This window comes from Macrobrachium rosenbergii, chromosome 19 (assembly GCF_040412425.1).
Source record: "Macrobrachium rosenbergii isolate ZJJX-2024 chromosome 19, ASM4041242v1, whole genome shotgun sequence".
NCBI lineage: Eukaryota > Metazoa > Arthropoda > Malacostraca > Decapoda > Palaemonidae > Macrobrachium > Macrobrachium rosenbergii.
This window is the reverse complement of record NC_089759.1, coordinates 6,777,735-6,797,959: the sequence shown is the minus strand read 5'-3', so window position 1 is coordinate 6,797,959 and position 20,225 is coordinate 6,777,735. Positions and strand designations below refer to the sequence as shown.

Below are 20,225 nucleotides of genomic sequence, written 5' to 3'. Positions count from 1 at the left end.
GGTAGTTACGGGCAGTTCGCGTAACTAAATAGTTCGTAATTTTTTCGGTTTCATCCTTAAAGTGTGTTCATGGGCTTATTTCATTTATGTACAGTTTAACCGAAAGCAGTAGAATAATAACTGATTCTTCATTCTATTCGACAGTCGCTTAGTTTTCTCTCTCTCTCTCTCTCTCTCTCTCTCTCTCTCTCTCTCTCTCTCTCTCTCTCTCTCAAATCCTGTGCGTACTGCAAAATGGAACCGTAGACGACCACGCAAATTATGCACTCACTCAAAAACACACACACACACACACACACACACACACACACACACACACATATATATATATGTGTGTGTGTGTGTGTGTGTGTACCGGTATGTTTCTTTATTATGGTTATTAAATTTTTTCATAATTTTCATTTTTGTTTAGAAAATACTTGGAATGGCAGACCGGATGAAAAATTTCAGATATTTAAGACAGATCTCTTTGCTGACGAATTTTATTCACGATGAAATCCTCACAGCGGAAGTTGTATACTGTTGAGGGGTTGGTGGAGGGGGTTGAGGAAGATGTTGTCGAAGAGGCTAGTTATGGGTTGGTGGGGGTTGTTTAGGAAGGGGGTTGCAGCTTAAGCAGTGCCCTTATTGTAAGCGATCCTCAATAACGGTATCCTACGGTTGTCCTTCGTAAGATATCCGTCTTTCATTAAAGGGCAAGATCCCGTAGGGGGTTGGTGCCGTCAGTGCACCTCATGCGGCGGCTGTAGGCATTACTTAAGGTTCTTTGCAGCGTGCCTTCCTTAGGCCCCTAGCTACAACCCCTTTTGTTCCTTTTACTGTACTTCCTTTCATATTCTCTTTCTTCCACCTTCCTTTCCACCCTCTTCCAACAATTGATTCAAAGTGTAACTGCGAGGTTTTCCTCCTGTGACACCTTTCATACCTTTTACTGTCTATTTCCGTGGCAGCGCTGAATGACCTCACTGGTCCCAGTGCTTGGCCTTTGGCCTAAATTCTATATTCTGTTCAATTCAATTCAATTCAATTCAAGGGAAAGACAAGGAACATGCTCTGACAATTTTTTTTTTTTTTTTTACTCAATAACTACTTGTAATTCTAATGGCCTACAGTGACAGGTTAATGATTTAAATTGGCAAACTGCAGTTTTGGTTGTCAGTGTTTAGGAAAGAATTCAAGCTGCATGTAATGAGGGCATTCGAGCAGCATATGTTGTCTTGCACTTTGACCTCAAATGGCTTGGTTGATAGCATTCTGACCTTCGATATCTGAGGACGCTGGTTCCTATTCCTTACGAGAGAGAGAGAGAGAGAGAGAGAGAGAGAGAGAGAGAGAGAGAGGGCGGCATTCCAATCATGTCCGGATAAAAAGGGAGGTTGAAAGTATAATTAACGCCCCTGCGTTGAGAATCTGGTATGAACAGCAACTGGTCACAATGAGACCCGAGTGCCACAGTCTAATGCGTACCGTGCAATGTATTTTTGTCATTGCAATTCTCTTTTCCTGTGCGTTGAATTGATCAGCTTATTTTTCCTTGCCATGTAGGAGTAATACGCTGCTATTTTCAGGCACTTCAAACAATGTAAATAAACTAAAGGCTAAAATTGGGATATTAAAACAAACAATGTATATAAACTAAAGGCTAAAATTGGGATACTAAAACAAACAATGCATATAAAGAAAAGGCTAAAATTAGGATATTAAAACACATCTGTGAAGCCCGTTTTTCCAGTGGCTTATATATTTTCTGTTGTTTTATATGCAAATTATGTAACTGAGACAATGAACACTATATGTCATGGTACCTTACCACCATATCGTTTTGTAGATTCGCTGTAACCTTGCAAACAATCAGTTAATTTTCGAAAGGAATGAATTTATTTCCGAGCAGAAGAGACATTAAAGTGTGAATTCGAATACATTTGCAAGTAGTAGGAGGTGAAGCTTCTACTACCTAAGTGTCAGAACCACTTCGTAAGGCTCAATGAAGCTTAGGAAGGGTTTCGTAGGATCAGAGATGGGCGAAATGGTTCGCCCTTCGGGAGGCGCAGCGCTGAACTTCTGGACCAGACATGAAGCGAACAGGAACAATTCCATCCTGGCCAGGATCTCACCCAGGCACTGACGCCGACCTGCAGGAAGCGTTTTAGCATGAAAGATCTTTAGTCTTTTGTAAACAAGAGATTCAAGGATTAGGTTCTTCTGTGGAAACGGTACACTTTGGAACTCAATTCCATATACCATCATTAAGTAAAGAAAGCTGATTTCAAGCGGATGAGTAATCATTTTATAATTTCTAGGTCCATTCAATCATTTGCTTACATGCTAGTAATTTATGTAACATTTATAAATTTCAAGTCTTTTCCGTCATTTATATGAATACTGGACGTGAAGCTATTATTTGTGATAGAAAGATGAGAGGAACTGTAAGCCTAGTCAAGGAATGCCTCGATCAGGACCTTCAGATATAAACTCTAAGGTACCCACGAAGTGATTCCATTGCCAATCATCTTAGAAACTCAGCTCACGAGATACTGACCAAGGGAAAATGGAAGAAACCCCTCCTTTCTGGTGATGACTTTTCCCCCTTCGTCCAGGAAGTGCTCCGGGTAGAATTCGTCGGGTCTCTCAAAATACTTCGGGTCCCTGTGGCAAGTCCTGGCACTCGCGAATAACCCGGTGCCCTGGAAGGGAGTGCCAAATGTGGCGATAAATAGAGAAAAGAGGGAGAGAGGAAAAACTGAGTTATCTATTCTTCAGAGTTGTTTGAACCATTCATGCTTTAAAAATGTAAGGAATTACATCAATTTGCTTTAATCTGTTTTCGTAATTCACGAGAAGAAGAAGAAAAAGAAAAAGAAGAAGAAGAGAGAGACAGAGAGAGAGAGGGGGGAAAAACAGTTATTACTCTTTAGAGTTATTTGTAACATTCACGTTTTAAGAATGTAAAGAATTACATCCAGTTGTTTTAATCTGTTTTCGTAATCAGTAATTACGTTAGTAACTACATTCTCTCCATCTGCAGTCATATGACTCCCATGTACGATCAAAGTCCATTATTCTTGGATCAAAGCAAACATGCAGTTGCAAGACTAGATTTTCTCAAATGAATCCATCTCACGCGGTGCACTGTAGGCATTACTTTAGGTTCTTTGCAGCATCCCTTCGGCGGCTAGCTGCAGCCTCTTTCATTCCATTTACTCTACATCTGTTCATATTATCTTTCTTCCATCTTACTTTCTACCCTCTTTTAACAGTTATTTCATAGTGCAACTGCGAAGTTTTCCTTCTGTTACACCTTTAAACCCTTTTGACTGTCAGTTTCTGTTTCAGCGCTGAAAGACCTCATAGGTCCCAGGGCTTGGCCATTGGATTAAATTTGACATTCCAATTCCAATTGAATTCATGGAGCACACAAAGTTGATGTCATCACAAGAACCCTCGTACCTCACAGCAAAATTCTTGAGCTCGAAACCAACCTTTGGCAGGTGATATTCGCCGATTTGAACGTCCTCTGTAGTGGCGTGCATAATGCCCAAGGGGACGAGGGAGGAAAATCTCATGACTTCGAGCAATACAGCTTCCGTATAGGGTAGCCTGGAATAGATGAAAGTAATTTTGGGGGTAAGAAAAATCATCCCTAGATCTCAGTCTGAGAATAAACAACGGACGAAGACATTGTTCCATTTTAATTCAAAATTACGATCTGGCCAGATTCTTGAAGTGAAGTACTGTGCTGGAGTACTCAAGTGCATGCCAGATCATCATGTTAAATAATATTTATTTTGAAGTGATTCTCTGTAACCAAATATTATGCAATATTTTCTCAGTACTTATTCATATATGTAGATGCTCTGAAGCCCCTCTTCTCTGACTTAAAAAATAAAATAAAAAGAAATTCGAAATGAATGTTTATCCTAAAATTTAAAGTCATTGAAAGGGAGCGGGTTACTCAGGCATTCAAGTATAACAGCCTTCGCGTGATTTTTACTCAGTGTATTTCATTTTTCTGAAAATAAATTTTAGTTAAAACCGACTAAGAGTTCCTTTACTTTTCAAATTTTCGCTGCATCCTTGGTCACTGCGTCCAAGTAGTGTCAAGTAGTGTTCTCTTACTCAACCGTAAATATTCTTTGAATGTCACTTTCCACTTCAGTTCAGTTGCATTAACGTTAACTTTGTTGTTGCTCGAAATACTGACCATGAACACTGACATTTCGCAACAATTACTCTGCTTTTCAACAATATTGTTCCAGGATCTACTATGACCATGTCTCCCTCTGTGTCATTGCCATGCTTGTTTGTAACATCAGTTTGTGACATTCAGTCAAACAATTTTTTGGGGTATTAAAGTAAAAAAGACACAGAAAGTAAGCGTGGCTGGCATTAGGAACCCTAAAACCTTTCAGGCCACATTAAATTATACCTTTAAACACCCGGGTCTTAGCTGTTCCTGCTTTCAGTGCATTACGGATGATCTTGTGTCATAGAATCACATCTTATCCTTATTTATTCTGTCAGCATTCATTTATCTATACATATTCATCATTTATTTATTTTGATCGTTAAACTTACTTTTCTCTATCTTGGATAGATGGCGGTCGATCTCTTGGAACGACGCTGTCGATCTCACTCTGCATCTTCTTCTGAACCTCTGGATGCGTCGCCAGAAGCGCCACCATCCAGCGCATCGTCGAGGAAGTAGTGTGGCTCCCAGCCACGAACAGGTCGCAGATAGTTACTGCTAGGTTTGAATCTATAAATAGTGGAGATTAATGAGTATTGCCTGATTTGAATGTGTAAATAGTGAAAGTTAATGGTTATTGCCAGATTTGAATCTGTAAATAATGAAGGTTAATGATTACTGCCAGATTTGAATCTGTAAATAGTGAAGATTAATGATTATTGCCAGATTGGAATATGTAAATAGTGAAGGTTAATGATTATTGTCAGAAATGAATCTGTTAATAGTGAAGGTGAATGATCGTTGCCAGATCTGAATCTATAAATAGTGGAGAGTTAATGATTATTGCCAGATTTGAATCTATAAATAGTGGAGAGTAATGATGATTGCCAGATTTGAATTTCGTAAATGATCTGTCGACGTTTCATCTCTAAATAGTAGTGGACAGTTATTATTCAAGATGACAAAAATGCTTAGTTTTCAGTGTTTCTGAAAATGAGTTGAATTTAGTATGAGTAAATAATTCTCTCTACAGAGAGAATTATTCATGAATTGATTTTTTTGACAAAGGGAACATTTGATTTCCAGCTAAAAACTAGGGATTTTTTCATTGCGAATTAATTCTAATAATAATCTGTTCTTTTCCCAATAGACGAAACTCCGACAGAGCTCGTGATCGTGATTGTCTTATGTTCAGTTGAACTTGAAGAAATTATTACCATAATATGTCTCTTTTATGCTGTGCTTTTATTCAGTAGATTTACAGCTAATTTTATATTTTGAGTTGTTTTCATCTCTTTTATCTTATTATATACAGAATTATAAGAGCTTTTTGACTCCTTGTGTCGTAAATGTAGGATTGTGACGGCTTTCCCAGCATTCACTTCAAAACACTTCACATACAGAACAACCAAAAGGAAATCAGCTGAGTCTCTCACAGTCTTCCTGGAAAATGGTGCCTTTGTTGTCTCCTTTTCTGGTCTCGCTCAGGTACACGTCTATGTAATCCTGAAGGTTGTCGGGATCAAAGTTCTTCTCGTGTTCTTTGATGATTTCCTGGAGAGGACATGAGGTAGGAACTGTCAGTGTGTGGATGTAGTTTTACCCTTCGGCCGTTGGTTTGCTTATTGTACTCATACACTCATACACACGTACGTACACAAACAAGCAAACAGAAATCTGTATTTCCGATAGCTATAAAAGCATCCATAAGCACTCTGGTAAGCTTTGAGACAGCCTTTTGATAAGAATGAGCAAGGTTTGCCTTTTTTTTTTCACTTGAACCAAGCCAAAAATACAGAGCTTGATTTCAGTATGGTTTAATGATGCATAGGAGGGACAGATCAGAGTCATTTCCCTGATTCGTTTTTGGGATTCTCGTCATATAACACTAGCGGATCCAGAAAAATTTCATGGGGCGGGCACCAATTTTTATATGGAACATACATGTATATATATGTGTGTGTGTACATATATATATATATATATATATATATATATATATATATATATATATATATATATATATATATATATATATATATATATATATATATATATATATATATATATATATATATATATATATATATATATATATATATATATATATATATATATATATATATTCCCATTTTTATATTTCTCATTTATGTTATTTTTATCTAAATCTTCAATATTATTATATTGTCATTATTTTTCATGGGGGGGACGTGCCCAGGTGGCCCCTCCCCCCGCCTGGATCCGCTAGTGTCTGACGATGAACATATCCTTACTAAAAATCATAAATAAAAACTCTACATGCGCACGAAAAAGCACAGACCATTGCGAACTCCTTCAGTTTCTCCATATTCTGGTAGAGGAGGTCAACTTTCATCCACCCGTGCAGGATGAATTTCGGAAGGATTTTGTGCAGCCCCGGGAAAAGGTCCAGGGGCAGGCATCGGGTCTGAGTCACCTCTACGTCGGAGGACACCGCCTCATTGAATCTCGTGATCTCTTTGTTGTCCGTTTCGTACCTCCTGTCTGTTATTAAATGCGTCGAAACGTTCACTTGGTCATTACTAGTTTAGCACCTACGTCTTAACATAATTTTGTTTTTACTATGAATTACATTTTTTAAAAATCCTATATGCTATGTGTGCTGTATGTAGCCACAGAGAGATTTATTGTGTCACTGTAGCTTATGTAATTTTCAAGAAATTGACAAATATATAAGAGACAATTATAACAAAAAAGTTTGTCAGAATAAAGTAAGGTAATACGGTAAAGCCGAAGAAAGTTTTCATTCATTCAATACCGTACTGCTTCCAGTTAAAAGAAAGAAGAAAAGAGGTCCTTTTTTTTCTCTCATTCTAACTGATATTTTGAATACATTTGTGTCTTCATTTTCTTTATTTATTAGTTTATTTACTTTCTGCAATGATCAGCATGGTACTCTTACTTGCTACGAGCTTCCAAAGGACATTCAACGCCGCAACGTTGACGTTCCAGGATATCTCGACGGGTTTGCCCGACGTGGCCTCGAAGCTTTTGGCCAGGTGGACTGCCTCGTACTGGATGACGCTTTCCAGCGAGGACTTGCCCATGCCGAAGTCCTTCAGGTGCCTGAGGGCAAACCTCCTGCCCTGCATCCACACGTCGCCTACTGCGTTAACTATCCCTGTGGTATTTGAAGATCACTAGAATGAATTATGTATCTACATGCATACATATCACAAACGGGTTGAAGACAAATCAGTGACCGGATATGGAGAATAGATTTATGACTAGTGCTGGATGGTCATATGGGGCACAGGCTAGGAATGCCAACAAGTCGTTGACTTGTATTTAACCAGTTTTTGTGTTTGTGATAGGTTGCAGACATGTATCTATGACATCCTTACAATATAGTAGACTCATTACCTCTAGAGAATTTAAATGTGAAGCCTATGAAAGAAAATACTGTTATTGTAAGAGTTCGGTGAGAAAGGGGACTACATTTTATTATGATTTATCACAAAGCGGATGTTCTACACTCTTACAATTCTTTCTAACGAATCAAAGAAAGCAGCCATGTGCAATGCACCAACCAGTGTTTGTGTGTAACTGCGCGACCTCAAAGGTGAAAAATTTTGGTCTGCCCTGACATTCCGGCCTGCTGAATGTGCTCTTGATCAGCTTGTAGTCGCACAGTCCAACAAGCACCTGGCCGCCAACTTTCCACCTGTTGTGAAGTATAGGTGTTGGTCTTAGTAATATATATTTTTTTATATAAATTTTCTTAAGCTAAATATTATAGATGATTAGGAGCTTTGGTTTACTGGCATTCCTGCTTGGCTTTCCATCTTTTTCGTGGGCGTGGGACTGCGACTTTTTGTGCATTCTGTTTAGTAGACATAAATCAATCAGTCATTGTACATTCTACTGTTGTCCCAAAATGGTACGAAATTTGGATACCAAAAAAAGCATTTATCTCAGATAACATGTTTTTGTTATTTTTATTTTACACTGGGTGTTTGTGATCGCCCAGGAGTTTAGATTGGGTAAGCATTTGAAGTGTTAATTGTGTATAAATCCAAATGAGAGTATTTATCAATTATCCTTTCACCACATTTAAAGAATTACAAAACGCATACAATACCTACTTATCACAGCACTCACAAGAAGACTTCATATTAACAAGGTACATAATATATATAAATATATACATATATATTAATTCTATGTACATTATAAGAAAATCAAAATATATCATTTGTACACCTTCAGTATAGACACTTGTATTCTCTTTGCACGGCATCTCCATAAAATTAAATGGATGGTAAAAATTCTCAGGGGGCATGTGCACTGCAGTAAAACATATCATAAACTCACGTTGGCAACTTACTGCACATACATCACAAACAAGATGAATACAATTCAATGACTTAAAGTCAGCTCTGACCAGTGCTTCACATGATTATCCAGCATTTGCCAAAGATTCATTCCGGTTACGGTCGTTGGGGTTTTCAGTCTGTTTATGATATGTGTGCCATAAGTACTTGGATGTATTTATAACATTCTTTACTGTGGCGTTCACGCACCTTAATCAATGTTTCATACGAATATCCCCCGTAGTTCTTGGCAGCGCCCCTTCGGCCTTTAGCTGCAACCTCTTTTATTCTTGTTACTCTACCTCCATTCATATTATCTTCCTTCCATTTTGCTATCCACGCTCTCCTAACAATTAATCCATAGTACAACTGCGAAATTTTCCTCCTGTTACACCTTTCAGACCTACCTGCTCTCAATTTCCTTTCCAGCGCTGAATAACCTCTTAGGTCTCAGTGTTTGACCTTTGGCCTAAACTCTATATCCCATTCCACTCCATACGATTACCCAGTATTTACCAAAGATTCGTTATCCAATTGTTTTCAACTTGTTTGTGATATGTATGCGATAATTTGTCGACGGGTGTTTCCGACAAGCACTGTAGTATGTATGCACCCTTACATACCATCTCCAGACAATAATTTAGTTTGTATACTACTGTAATATGTTACTGCGTGGGAATATATATGAAGCACTTTACAAACAATTACCTGTTTACTAGTCTATAGAGGGAGACGGAGAGAAAGAGTGAGTTTTCTCTACATAGAGTGGACTCTGAAAGGCTCTTTATTTGCGGCAGAAATGGCGTTGTAAGGCTTGCACCCCCATGCCAGTTTCAAAACTTTGTTTTCCTTGCCTTTGGGCAACAGTACCCAAGATCTGCCATATTAATCAGTATATTTATTCTTATACCTACGTGAATATATCACCGTATTCCTTTCTAAGGTCACTAATGATTTGGCCGATATTGGTTGTGTACAGAGGAATATACCCAATCACTGGTAGCCCCCATCGTCCTGAAAAAATAAAATCTCCAGTAAATATTATTTTTCTACTACAAAGACCGATAGGGCGTGAATCCTAAAGTCACGGGTGGAGAGAAATAAATGTAAAAATAATTGTATTTAGAAGTTAAATAAGTAGATAAGTATGCAGTTGCAATTCTTCTGTGGCTCTCACACTAATGCTCTCGTGGTTCTGTTCTCTCCTTTTCAAATGTACTCCGTCATGAATAATAATAATAATAATAATAATAATAATAATAATAATAATAATAATAATAATAATAATAATAATAATCGTAATAAATTGCTCTTACCTGGAGGAAGACCACTAGGTTTTCTAGATACCCAAAATAAAAAACCCAGAAACAAGGCCAGTAGAGCCCACGTAAGCATTGCTTTGTGCAGAAAGCGTAATTTGGCCAAATATCTCTACACAAACACACACAAATCGGCCAGAAGGGTGACTGGCTGGCAAGAATGGTCATATCCCTGCTTTCAGTATTGTTATCAAGTTATCGAGTGCTTGCAGATAAGGTGCATTTAAAAAAATTGAAATGAACACCACAAGTCCCAAGAAGTGGATTGGGCTACATTCTTGTACTAAACGAGCGTAAGAGAGTTAGAGCTTCTTGGTTTAATGATGAATGGCATTGAATTTGAAAGGAAACAAACTGCTTGTTGATAAAGCAGAAATAATTTGATCTTAGTGTGGGGATGATGGAGAAGGCATAACTGTTAGGTGCTGTATTTTATTAGTGACATATTCTGAAAACATGGAGAACATATATATATATATATATATATATATATATATATATATATATATATATATATATATATATATATATATATATATATATATATATATATATATATATATATATATATATATATATATATATGTTTTACAGTATATATGAGACACTTTCCCTATGCTAAGTATATTTTGCAATTGAAAAATGAGATTTTAAGGATTAGTTTCAAAGAAGCAAACCTGGTTCTTTTTTCATTTTTGTTAATCTAATCTCTATGGGTTATTTTTTTATACAATTTTATTAGATTTAGACATATTTTATATAAGTACGATAGCCATCGAATGACAGCCAGTTTACTGTGGCTGACGAATATTGCCCTCGACCGTAAAGAAAATAAATTTCCTCTTCTCATTGTTTTCCAACTTTCCGGTTTTTTATTTTCATTTTTTTTTTTAGAAAATCCAGCTAAATTCAAAGGGGTTAAAAATTAGACATTAGTAAAAGTATTTAGCTTCTGAATTCCGCTCACGACAAAACCAAAGTAACAGCAGTAGTCTATGGGGGGGCCTCCTAGGGGCTTCCCATTTGCAAAGTCCAGGACAAAAATAGGGTATAGAAAGCATTGGCTAATGCCCACTTTTCGAACTGCATGTTTCAGAATAATACCAAATACTTTTATCATTTTTTAATATTCTATGTACATATATATAGCCAGGCCAATGTATACAATGTAGTATGTAAACACCAAACCTGTAGCAACCTTTTGCAGGTTTGCGTTTAGTTAAAATATGTTGTAACTGCAAAACTCTTCAGTGCACTTCTAGGAGAGATACGTACTCTCCGAGCAGAAGAAACATAAAAGTGTATGTTAAAATACATTCAAGAAGAGTAGATTGTGAAGATTCTAATCTCTTAGTGTCAGAACAACTTCATAAGGCTTAATGGGGCAAAGTAATGGTGTAGAAGGATCGGAAATTGGCGAGATGGTGGTTCCCTCCGGAGGTGAAGCGCTGAACTTCTGGACCAGACTTGTGGCAAACAGGAACAACTCCATCCTGGCCAGGTTCTCGCCCAGGCACTGGCGTCGACCTTGGGGAAGAAATTTATTGATAAAGATTATTCTATTATATACGGATGGTGTGGAAACAAGATATTCTGAGAATGGATAGTGTATGTGGAAGCGATTTAGAACTCTTTCAAGTATGGTAGCCTGTTTTTAGTGGAGAGAATTGTCAGAAACGTGCCCTGCCGTTTTCATTTCAGATAGTCACTGAAGTGCCATGAGTTAGTGAGAGGAGCTTTGATCATAGTAAAGCTATAAAACTAAATTAGATTTATTTCTCTCATCCTTGGTAGCGTATGATCATAAAAAGATGTACTATGCTGACATTAGTAACGGTCTTTTTTTAAAGATACCATTTTAGGTAAAGTTCCTCTACGTGGCTTGAGGTCTACCCACCCTCTGTCCTCAGAAACTTAGAAACTCGGCTTACTGCAAAATTACGTGACACTGACCGAGGGAAAATGGAAGAAATCCTTCCTTTTTCGAGATGACTTTGCCCTCTTCGTCAAGGAAATGCTCCGGGTAGAACTCTTCGGGTCTCTCAAAGTATTTCGGGTCCCTGTGGCAGGTCCTGGCACTCGCGAATAACCCGGTGCCCTGGAAGGGAGTGCCAGATAAGCTGATAAATGGATGAGAGAAGAGAAAGAGCGGCGGACAGAGAGGTAGTTATATAGCCTACTCTGTCAATGCCGAAGGGAAAATAAATAGGCCATAGTTTATTTTTAAATGTTTAGAAGAATGCAAACTAATATGTTTATCATTTGAAAACTTTGCGGGAAAAGGCTTCTTAAGATGTTTGAAACACTCGTATTTTAAAAGCTAAAGAACTGTATCCAGCTGCTTCCATCTGTTTTCATGGTCATTAATTATATTGGTGTTCACATGCTCTCCATCTGCCATCACATGACATTACTGTATACAGGATCAAAGTCCATGGATCTGTGACCAAATTAAATATGCAGGAATAAGAGCAGCTTTTGTGCCAATGAAGTTATGAAACAAGAAAGATTAATGCCAATACAAGTATTCATGCATATCACAGAAAAATTCTTAAACTCGACACCTACCTTCGGTAGACGATATTCGCCGATCTGAACGTCCTCTGTGGTGGCATGCAAGAGTCCTATAGGGAGAAGGGAGGAAAATCTCATTACTTCCAGCAGCACAGCATCTGTATAGGGCAGCCTGGAAGGAAGGAAAACAATCTTTAATATGAGAGAGGACATCAGGCCCTCAGTCTTTCAAAATTACGTCTGGTTAGATTCGTGTAGCTGGTGAATTCCTGTAGTGAAGGACTGGTAAATATTCGAGATGCATTCAAGCCAGGGCGTAAACATTTATTCGAGTTGCAGCTTTAAATTTTTTTACACGGAACTAAGCCATTTTTATTATTTTCAAGGCTAAAATGGCTTTCTCAGGATCTTTTTTTAATTAAAGAAGTTCATAGGCAATAGGTTATGCAGGCACTCTTCATACTGCAGTATTCTGAAAATTAAAATATGCTGCGAAAGGCTTTTTACTTTGTCAGTTTTGTTGTATCCTCTGTTACTTATTCATTACCTAGGCTGTAGCAATCAACCCACATATCAAAACATAACTATCATTTCTTTATTTTGATCTTTGTTACATCTCACTTTGTTTTCCCTGTTTTCTGTAACTAGCCTCTCCAGTTAATGGTGAGTGCCCCAGGTACACTAGCAGAAGGGGAAATTCTTCACATCAGTTTTTGTTACTTACTTTTCTCTATCCTGGATAGATGGTGGTTGATCTCTTGAAACGACGCTGTCGATCTCACCCTGCATCTTCTTCTGAACCTCTGGGTGTGTCGCCAGAAGCGCCACCATCCAGCGCATCGTCGAGGAAGTAGTTTCGCTTCCAGCCACGAATAAGTCACAGATGGTTGTTGCGAGGTTTGCATCTGTAAGTAGTAATGGATAGCAGGTGAGAAATTTGCTCAAGTTACATGTGATTACTCAGAGTTAACTCTAGCAATGACTTTTCCAGTGGACACAACCCACATCAAGCTCTTGGCTAACAACTTAAGGCATTTTTAAGCTCTCTCGGCCCACAGCTCGATAGCTTTATCATTTCCACCAAGAAAACAGGAAAAATGAAATCAGTCGGCTCAAGTTTCTCACAGTCTTCTTGGAAAATGGTGCCTTTGCCGCCCCTTTCTTTTCTGGTCTCGCTCAGGTAGACGTCTATGTAATCCTGAAGGTTGTCGGGGTCGAAGTTCTCCTCGTGTTCTTTGATGATTTCCTGGGGAGGAATTGTTACAGTTTTACTTGTTATACTCATTAGCTCATACCACGTACAAACAGAACTCTGCACATCCGACAGCTATAAGAAGTGTCCCAAAGCATTTTGCTAAGCTTAGTCTTTTAATAAAAATTAACAAAGTTCTTGTTCATGCTGTCTCCAACTTTTTACTTTTTTTTATTTTTTATTGATTGATTGATTTATTTATTTTTTTGTCGCGGGAGAAACAGATTTCCCAACCCGTGAAGAATGTGGCAGAATGCTAAGTATAATTGAATATTTTGAATGCTCTTCATTTTTCAACAATAACCGTCAGGGCTTTACTCCTAATTAGGGTTATATTACTTAAAATTATAGAAAAACCGATATTCATATAAAAAAAACACCAACCATTGCAAACTCCTTCAGTTTCTCCATATTCTCGTAAAGGACATCAACTTTCATCCACTTATGCAGGATGAACTTTGGAAGGATTTTGTGCAGTCCTGGGAAAAGGTCCAGAGGCAGGCATCGTGTCTGAGACACCTGTATGTCCGAGGACATGGCCTCACTGAATTTCGAGACCTCTTTGTCGTCCATTTCGTACCTTCTGTCTGTAGGAATGACAGAGGTTAACCTGGTCATTGCGTTCGTAACACCAACATGAAGAAATTTTTTAATGGGAAATCATGGTATTATGTGTTTTATGTGCCGTATGAATTGTCATAGGGAAGCTGCTCTTTACGCTGCAGTGTTACTAGAAAATGGTCCACAGTTATTACTAAAAGAAATTTATAGAAATTTTATTGAGAATAAAGCATTCCAGCGAATAGAAGTCAAAGGAAACTTTCTCCCATTTGATAGTGGGCATCTTCCACTTCAAAAGATGAGGAAAAATTTTCGTTTTTCCTGTTGGAGAAAAGCTTCCTCCATTTTGTATATAGTCATGTTGTACTTTTAACGTCCTTATATAATTTTGAACTTACTGCGGCATGTTTTACAGTGGCCACTGCGGTCTACTTACTTGCTACGAGCTTCCAAAGGACATTCAACGCAGCAACGTTGAGGTTCCAGGATATCTCGACAGGTTTGCCCGACGTGGCTTCGAAACTTCTGGCCAGGTGGGCTGCCTCGTACTGGATGACGCTTTCCAGCGAGGACTTGCCCATGCCGAAGTCCTTCAGGTGCCTGAGGGCAAACCTTCTGCCCTGCGTCCACACGTCGTCTACTGCGTTTATGATTCCTTAAGGTATTTGAAAAGACGATGGCTTTAACGATAACTTACTCTGAGAAAAACTCAGTATTCATTGTAGCATTTCACGAAGAAATTACATATGGTTCTAATTTCCTTCAACATTGAAGTTATACATCATGAAATTCTTGACAGAAACCCAATAGAAGAAGCTGTGCGTAACGGCCTCACCAGTATTCATGTGGAATTGGGCAAGCTCAAAGGTAAACAAACTTGGTCTACCCTGACATTCCGGCCTGCTGAATGTGCTCTTGATCAGCTTGTAGTCGCAAAGCCCAACAAGCACCTGGCTGCCAACTTTCCACCTGTTAAGGAGTATCGATGAGTATCTTAATCACATATTTCATCAGGTTAAGCAGGTATTGTGCGAACATGGACTGTTCTTGGAAGCATCATGTAACCCCTACGCTTATAGACCCTAGACCTACAGACTAACACAATCTCTATAGACCTATACCTTCCCTATCTTTGCTTTTTCACTAGGATTCTGCACCATAACTTTACTATTTTTAATCTGCCAAACTAATTTCATTTCACTAATCAGTGTACATATACTGTACACATACATATACCTACGTGAATATATCGCCATATTCCTTTGTAAGGTCACTAATGATTTGGCCGATGTTTGTTGTGTACAGGGGGATGTATCCGATCACTGGTAGCCCCCATCGTCCTGAGAAGAAAAAATCGGCAATGAATATATTTGTATTCACGTAGTTTTTTTTTTTTTTTTAGAGATATGGTACGCATAAATCTTTTAGTGGTTGTGTGTATGTATGTAATGAACACTATAGCATAGCCATGATATAGAAAGGAAAACAAATAATAACGTTTCAGTTACCCGTTATAGAATTTCATGACCTCAGCCATATGAGGTCCAGTGACTTATAAAATGATTCAGTCCCATATTGAGAAATTCAGACGAAAATTTTATTTTCGCAGTATGAATACCCAAAGGAGAACATTTTGACCCTGGAGGACAGACGTTCAAGGTCAAACCATTTTATTTTGATTTTTCCTTTAAAGTTGTTTACGAAAACCTCGGTTCTGGCTCCACTATCGATATTCTTTTACACCCTGATAAAAGATAAGAGCTGCTATGGATCTTATCAGAAGGCGAATTACGTTAACATATTCAATGTAATGGTATAGTATGAATATAAACTGATCGGTGAGGGCCTATTTCACATTATGTATAGATTACGTCATCTCCTTCGGTTGGTCTACCCACTCACTGTTAATTTCCGGTTCTTTTCATAAACCAAACTTTCATTTTCCCATAAGCGATGGTTCCTGCAGAATTTAACGAACATGATGGGTTTCTTCCGTTGTGATGCCGTCACGAAAACATATAAACAATGAACAAAAGTTCTGGCCAAAATTATGAACTCTATATACGAGTCTAACCAAAGAGTCTGATGACAGTTACTTCGTTTTATGTAGTACATATTGTTTATATGAGAACATATCTGCTCTTGCAGCAATTATTGGCTTCGCTAATAATGAGAACTTAATAACCTTCTCTGTTTGTATCCACATAATTGGAATTTGACCTCCTGGAAGGAAATGGAATTCAACAGACCTAATTTCCCTGCGATGTATGATTACGATCCATTTGTAAACGGGAAGGAATCGAGTTCTCAGAAATGTTGTTTTATTTAGCTAGTCATTTTATTCGCCAGAACAGAACTTATTCCTGATCCAGTGTTCTCTGGCAATGAATAATTGACTTGTTAAGGCTGATTCACATTATAACATCACGTCACCGACACATCACGTCACGTCAAAGTACGTGAGGATTTCTTACATGTAATCAAATGGACTTGTTCACACCATCACGTCGCGTCACCATCAAGCACGCGGCATCCACCGTCACATCACGGCACGTTTTCTTGGAAAGAATATTTTGACGTGACGGTGCTTATACAAGTTTCTTAACGCTAAATCTGTGAGTCGCTGAACGGGATTGTGATGGAGTGTGAATACAAGGCACAGCTGATGGGACGGTGACGTGACGTGATGTGTCGGTGACGTGATGGTATAATGTGAATCAGCCTTTAAAGAAATGGAAGTAAGATCAGATCAAATTTGATGTGTTTTTCATTAATATCAAGTTATGAATCCGATATTCTGATTTCGCTAGTGATCGACTGGTTATTCATCGACCGAACATTACAAAATATATACTTTTGATCATTTGAACGTTTAGATGTAAATCATGACCTGAGGATTCCTCATTTTCATTTCGAGATCTCTCAGCCCTTGTGTTAAAATCTGCGCTGAAAGTATTTACATCCATTGTCAAGTGAAAAGGCTTTGACGATTATGAGAAATAGACAAAGAAGCTGAAACAACACTTCTTCATTTCTCACTAATCATCTGTTGGTTCAGCTCTCTGCTTCACTTCCTTTCTGTTGAAGCTTTTGGCTTGATAAAATCCACGCTCACAATGAATAATAGTGCTAAAAGCACAATTCTAATAAAAAATTGCCCTTACCTGGAGGTAAACCACTGGGTTTTCTAGAAACCCAGTACAGAAGACCCAGAAACAACGCCAACAGAGCCCACGTAAGCATAGCTATGGGTAGAAAGCTTAATTTGCCCCGACATCTGTATATTCTATGGTTACGTGAACAAAGGTCAGAAAGGAGACTGGTTCCGATAAGCAGTTGTTATCTATTTACTACTGATAATTTATATTAAAAAAAATATCAAAATAGACTATACAAAGTGTCATAAAGTGGATTACATAATCTTGTACTGTATTTTAACAGTGGAATTATTTTGAAGAAATGTAGAACATTATATATATATATATATATATATATATATATATATATATATATATATATATATATATATATATATATATATATATATATATATATATATATATATATATATATATATAATTATGCATTTTAGGCTCTTTGCAGAATCCTATCAATGTCTTTTGCTTATTATAATTGACAGTTGAATATTGAACTTTTAACGATTAATTTCAACCCATTAAACGTAGTTCGGTTTTAATATTTTCGTGAATATCATCTCTTTCTCTAGGAGTTAATTTCATAACAAAATTTTTTACACTTTGTATACATTTTGTATCAGTATGATAGCAATCAAATCTTATGATTTGTTTCTTTCCTTTTTTTCAAGAAAATATTGCCCACGATCTTAAGTTCCAACTTCTTATTTATTTATTTATTTATTTATTTATTTATTTGTCTATCTATCTGTCTGTTTATTTATAGAAAATCCAGCGAGATGGAAGTGGGTGAAAAACAAGACGATATTAAAGAAAGTAATTTGCCCTTGGATTCCAGGCACGATAAAACCCTTATGACGGAAGTAGTCTGTGGAGAGAAGGGCCGGGAGGGGGCGCCGTTGAGTTGCTCTATTATAGCTCTGTATGGGAGATTGGTAGGGGGGGGGTGTGAAGGCTTAGGGCTAAGGAGGTTCCCCCTTGAGACGCCGAAGGTGCTATTTGATGGCCCACAATAACGGTATCACTTGGTTGTCATTCCCTAAGGTATCCTTCTTCGTGATCAGATTTTATTTGGATTTTATCGTTATCGTAGTTTCTCTTTTTTGGTTTCATTTGTTTTACTCCCACCCCATTTTCCTGTTATTATTTTCTTTCTTTTAAAAATGTTCTAAGCTTTCTGATAGTCAGTTTCTGTTATCTTAAAAATCATCATCTCTTTTATGCATACGTTTATCTCTACTGATATGACCGCCGACAACAGCAAATGAAAATAATGAAGAGCAAAGTCTATATTGTTACATAGTACCAATGTAAATTTCAACCACTATCTCAATTAGAGGCTTTAGACATCGCAGTAACATTCATTAGAGCCCAAAAACTTTACGTATATGTGTGTGAGAGAGAGAAATACGAGTGATATACGACTTATCACTGAACAGTGCTATTGCAGGCAGATTCCTGGTACACGATTCTTATTAAATAATTGAAACAAGTCTTTACGAGAATCAGTATCTTATGTCTAGACATAAATAGGCAAATAGCTATAAATAAAACACAATTACACTCACACCCACATAGGTACGTAGGTGATTTTGCTTGTACAAAACATAGAGCCTAATATAGGACTATTACTAATGTCTCAAACTCAGTTTTGTAGGTAGTGCTGATTCGACCATTTACTCCAATCGACTTGGCAGAATATAAATGTAATAGTTTCTTTTCTATTTGCATTCAGGTAACGGATGATTTTAAATTTATGTCGGCAAATGATTGCTTTAACAATAAATGGAAAATTTTTAACCCATCTCCCCTTCTTCCCATAAATCTATGTTGTTTGTACATAGACTAATTAATTAAGGGGTACATCAGTTTATGCAGTCTTAATTACATATCTTTCATAATTACTGTATGATAAAAGGAGAAGTGACATACCACCTTCCTTCATTTTGAACGCCTTGTTTTGTAATTCATGTGCGTCCCTCGGTGTATTTCTCCCAAATAACTTTATTTATTTATCCCTGTGACCATTTCCTTTCTAAACTCTCAGTTACAGTTCATGGAAAGTGCGACAAACCGTGGAATTATGAGAGAGAGAGAGAGAGTAAATTTAGAGCCAAGATCTATTGCCTTCATGGCCTCGATATCACTTTCCTTAGGGACTTGATGAACGAGCTGGAGGGCTTTACCCTTCTCGTGTCAATCCTTGTAAAGGCTAAAAAGGCGCTCGCACGCGTGTGTACACACACACACAAATATATAAACATACATACATACTTAATGTTGGATCTTCCAGTAATATAGTGAAACTTCCCTTCCTCTTCATTCACCGAACGTCCGCTTTCTTTTTCTCCGTTGCCCAGCTTCTCCACTGGAATAAATATGACCAGCTTCCTCCTCAAGAGGGAATAAAACGCATGGCAAACGTGCAGAGGAACCCGACAACTTGGTATTCGCTTTCCCTCCTTACCTCAGTGACTCTCTAGTACTGTGCTAGTGACAAGATCAGCCTCAAAGAGATATTGTTGCATCACCTTTAACATAAGTAAATATATGCTTGCTTCATTTGTGTTCCACTAATGCTCCTTCTTTAATTTCCTTTAGGATGATACAATACCCCTCTCTCTTTTTTATTCCCTAGTCCTTTCAAAACTATCACCTCGATATTGCATTAAAAAGTGGCACCGGTTCGTTGAAAACTCTATCGACCAAAGGGAAGCATTTATATGGCCAAACATATTCGCCTTAAAATTAGACTTCAAACGTTATTGCATTGAACCCCTTATACATTATCACAGTTAAATGAAATTTAACTGTATTTATTATTGCTTTTCATTGGGCAGTTTCTCCAAAACCGCCTGGGGCCAAAGAAGAGGAAAACTGCAATGA

At 37.6% G+C, this 20,225-nt stretch overlaps 2 protein-coding genes and 1 long non-coding RNA gene across 3 annotated transcripts in view; 1 reads left to right on the top strand and 2 right to left on the bottom strand.

The window, feature by feature from the left end:
- LOC136848604 (uncharacterized) overlaps positions 1-20,225 on the top strand; it is a 90,222-nt gene that overhangs the window by 37,708 nt on the left and 32,289 nt on the right. The window lies entirely within an intron of this gene.
- LOC136848600 (cytochrome P450 2L1-like) lies at positions 1,715-10,015 on the bottom strand. The gene is made up of 10 exons (XM_067120968.1): positions 9,855-10,015; positions 9,453-9,552; positions 7,756-7,889; positions 7,128-7,346; positions 6,507-6,709; positions 5,623-5,740; positions 4,576-4,756; positions 3,480-3,597; positions 2,540-2,684; positions 1,715-2,132 (listed from the first exon to the last, which is right to left on the bottom strand). Exons 1-10 carry the CDS (start codon positions 9,931-9,933, stop codon positions 1,951-1,953), a joined length of 1,479 nt encoding a protein of 492 aa, XP_066977069.1. The 5' UTR covers positions 9,934-10,015; the 3' UTR covers positions 1,715-1,950.
- LOC136848421 (cytochrome P450 2L1-like) lies at positions 10,649-17,468 on the bottom strand. Its single transcript, XM_067120717.1, has 10 exons — positions 17,349-17,468; positions 15,425-15,524; positions 15,020-15,153; positions 14,621-14,839; positions 14,008-14,210; positions 13,497-13,617; positions 13,096-13,276; positions 12,426-12,543; positions 11,811-11,955; positions 10,649-11,384 (listed from the first exon to the last, which is right to left on the bottom strand). The coding sequence occupies exons 1-10, from the start codon at positions 17,425-17,427 to the stop codon at positions 11,200-11,202; spliced, it is 1,485 nt and encodes a 494-aa protein (XP_066976818.1). The 5' UTR covers positions 17,428-17,468; the 3' UTR covers positions 10,649-11,199.

Coding starts and splice junctions, on each gene's coding strand:
- LOC136848600 (XM_067120968.1), bottom strand. CDS start 9,933: ATGCTTACGTGGGCTCTACTGGCCTTGTTTCTGGGTTTTTTATTTTGG. Junction 9,553..9,854: donor ACCTAGTGGTCTTCCTCCAG/GTAAGAGCAATT, acceptor TTATTTTTTCAG/GACGATGGGGGCTACCAGTG. Junction 5,741..6,506: donor AACTGAAGGAGTTCGCAATG/GTCTGTGCTTTT, acceptor TGTCCTCTCCAG/GAAATCATCAAAGAACACGA.
- LOC136848421 (XM_067120717.1), bottom strand. CDS start 17,427: ATGCTTACGTGGGCTCTGTTGGCGTTGTTTCTGGGTCTTCTGTACTGG. Junction 13,618..14,007: donor AACTGAAGGAGTTTGCAATG/GTTGGTGTTTTT, acceptor ATTCCTCCCCAG/GAAATCATCAAAGAACACGA. Junction 11,956..12,425: donor GCGAATATCGTCTACCGAAG/GTAGGTGTCGAG, acceptor ACTCCCTTCCAG/GGCACCGGGTTATTCGCGAG.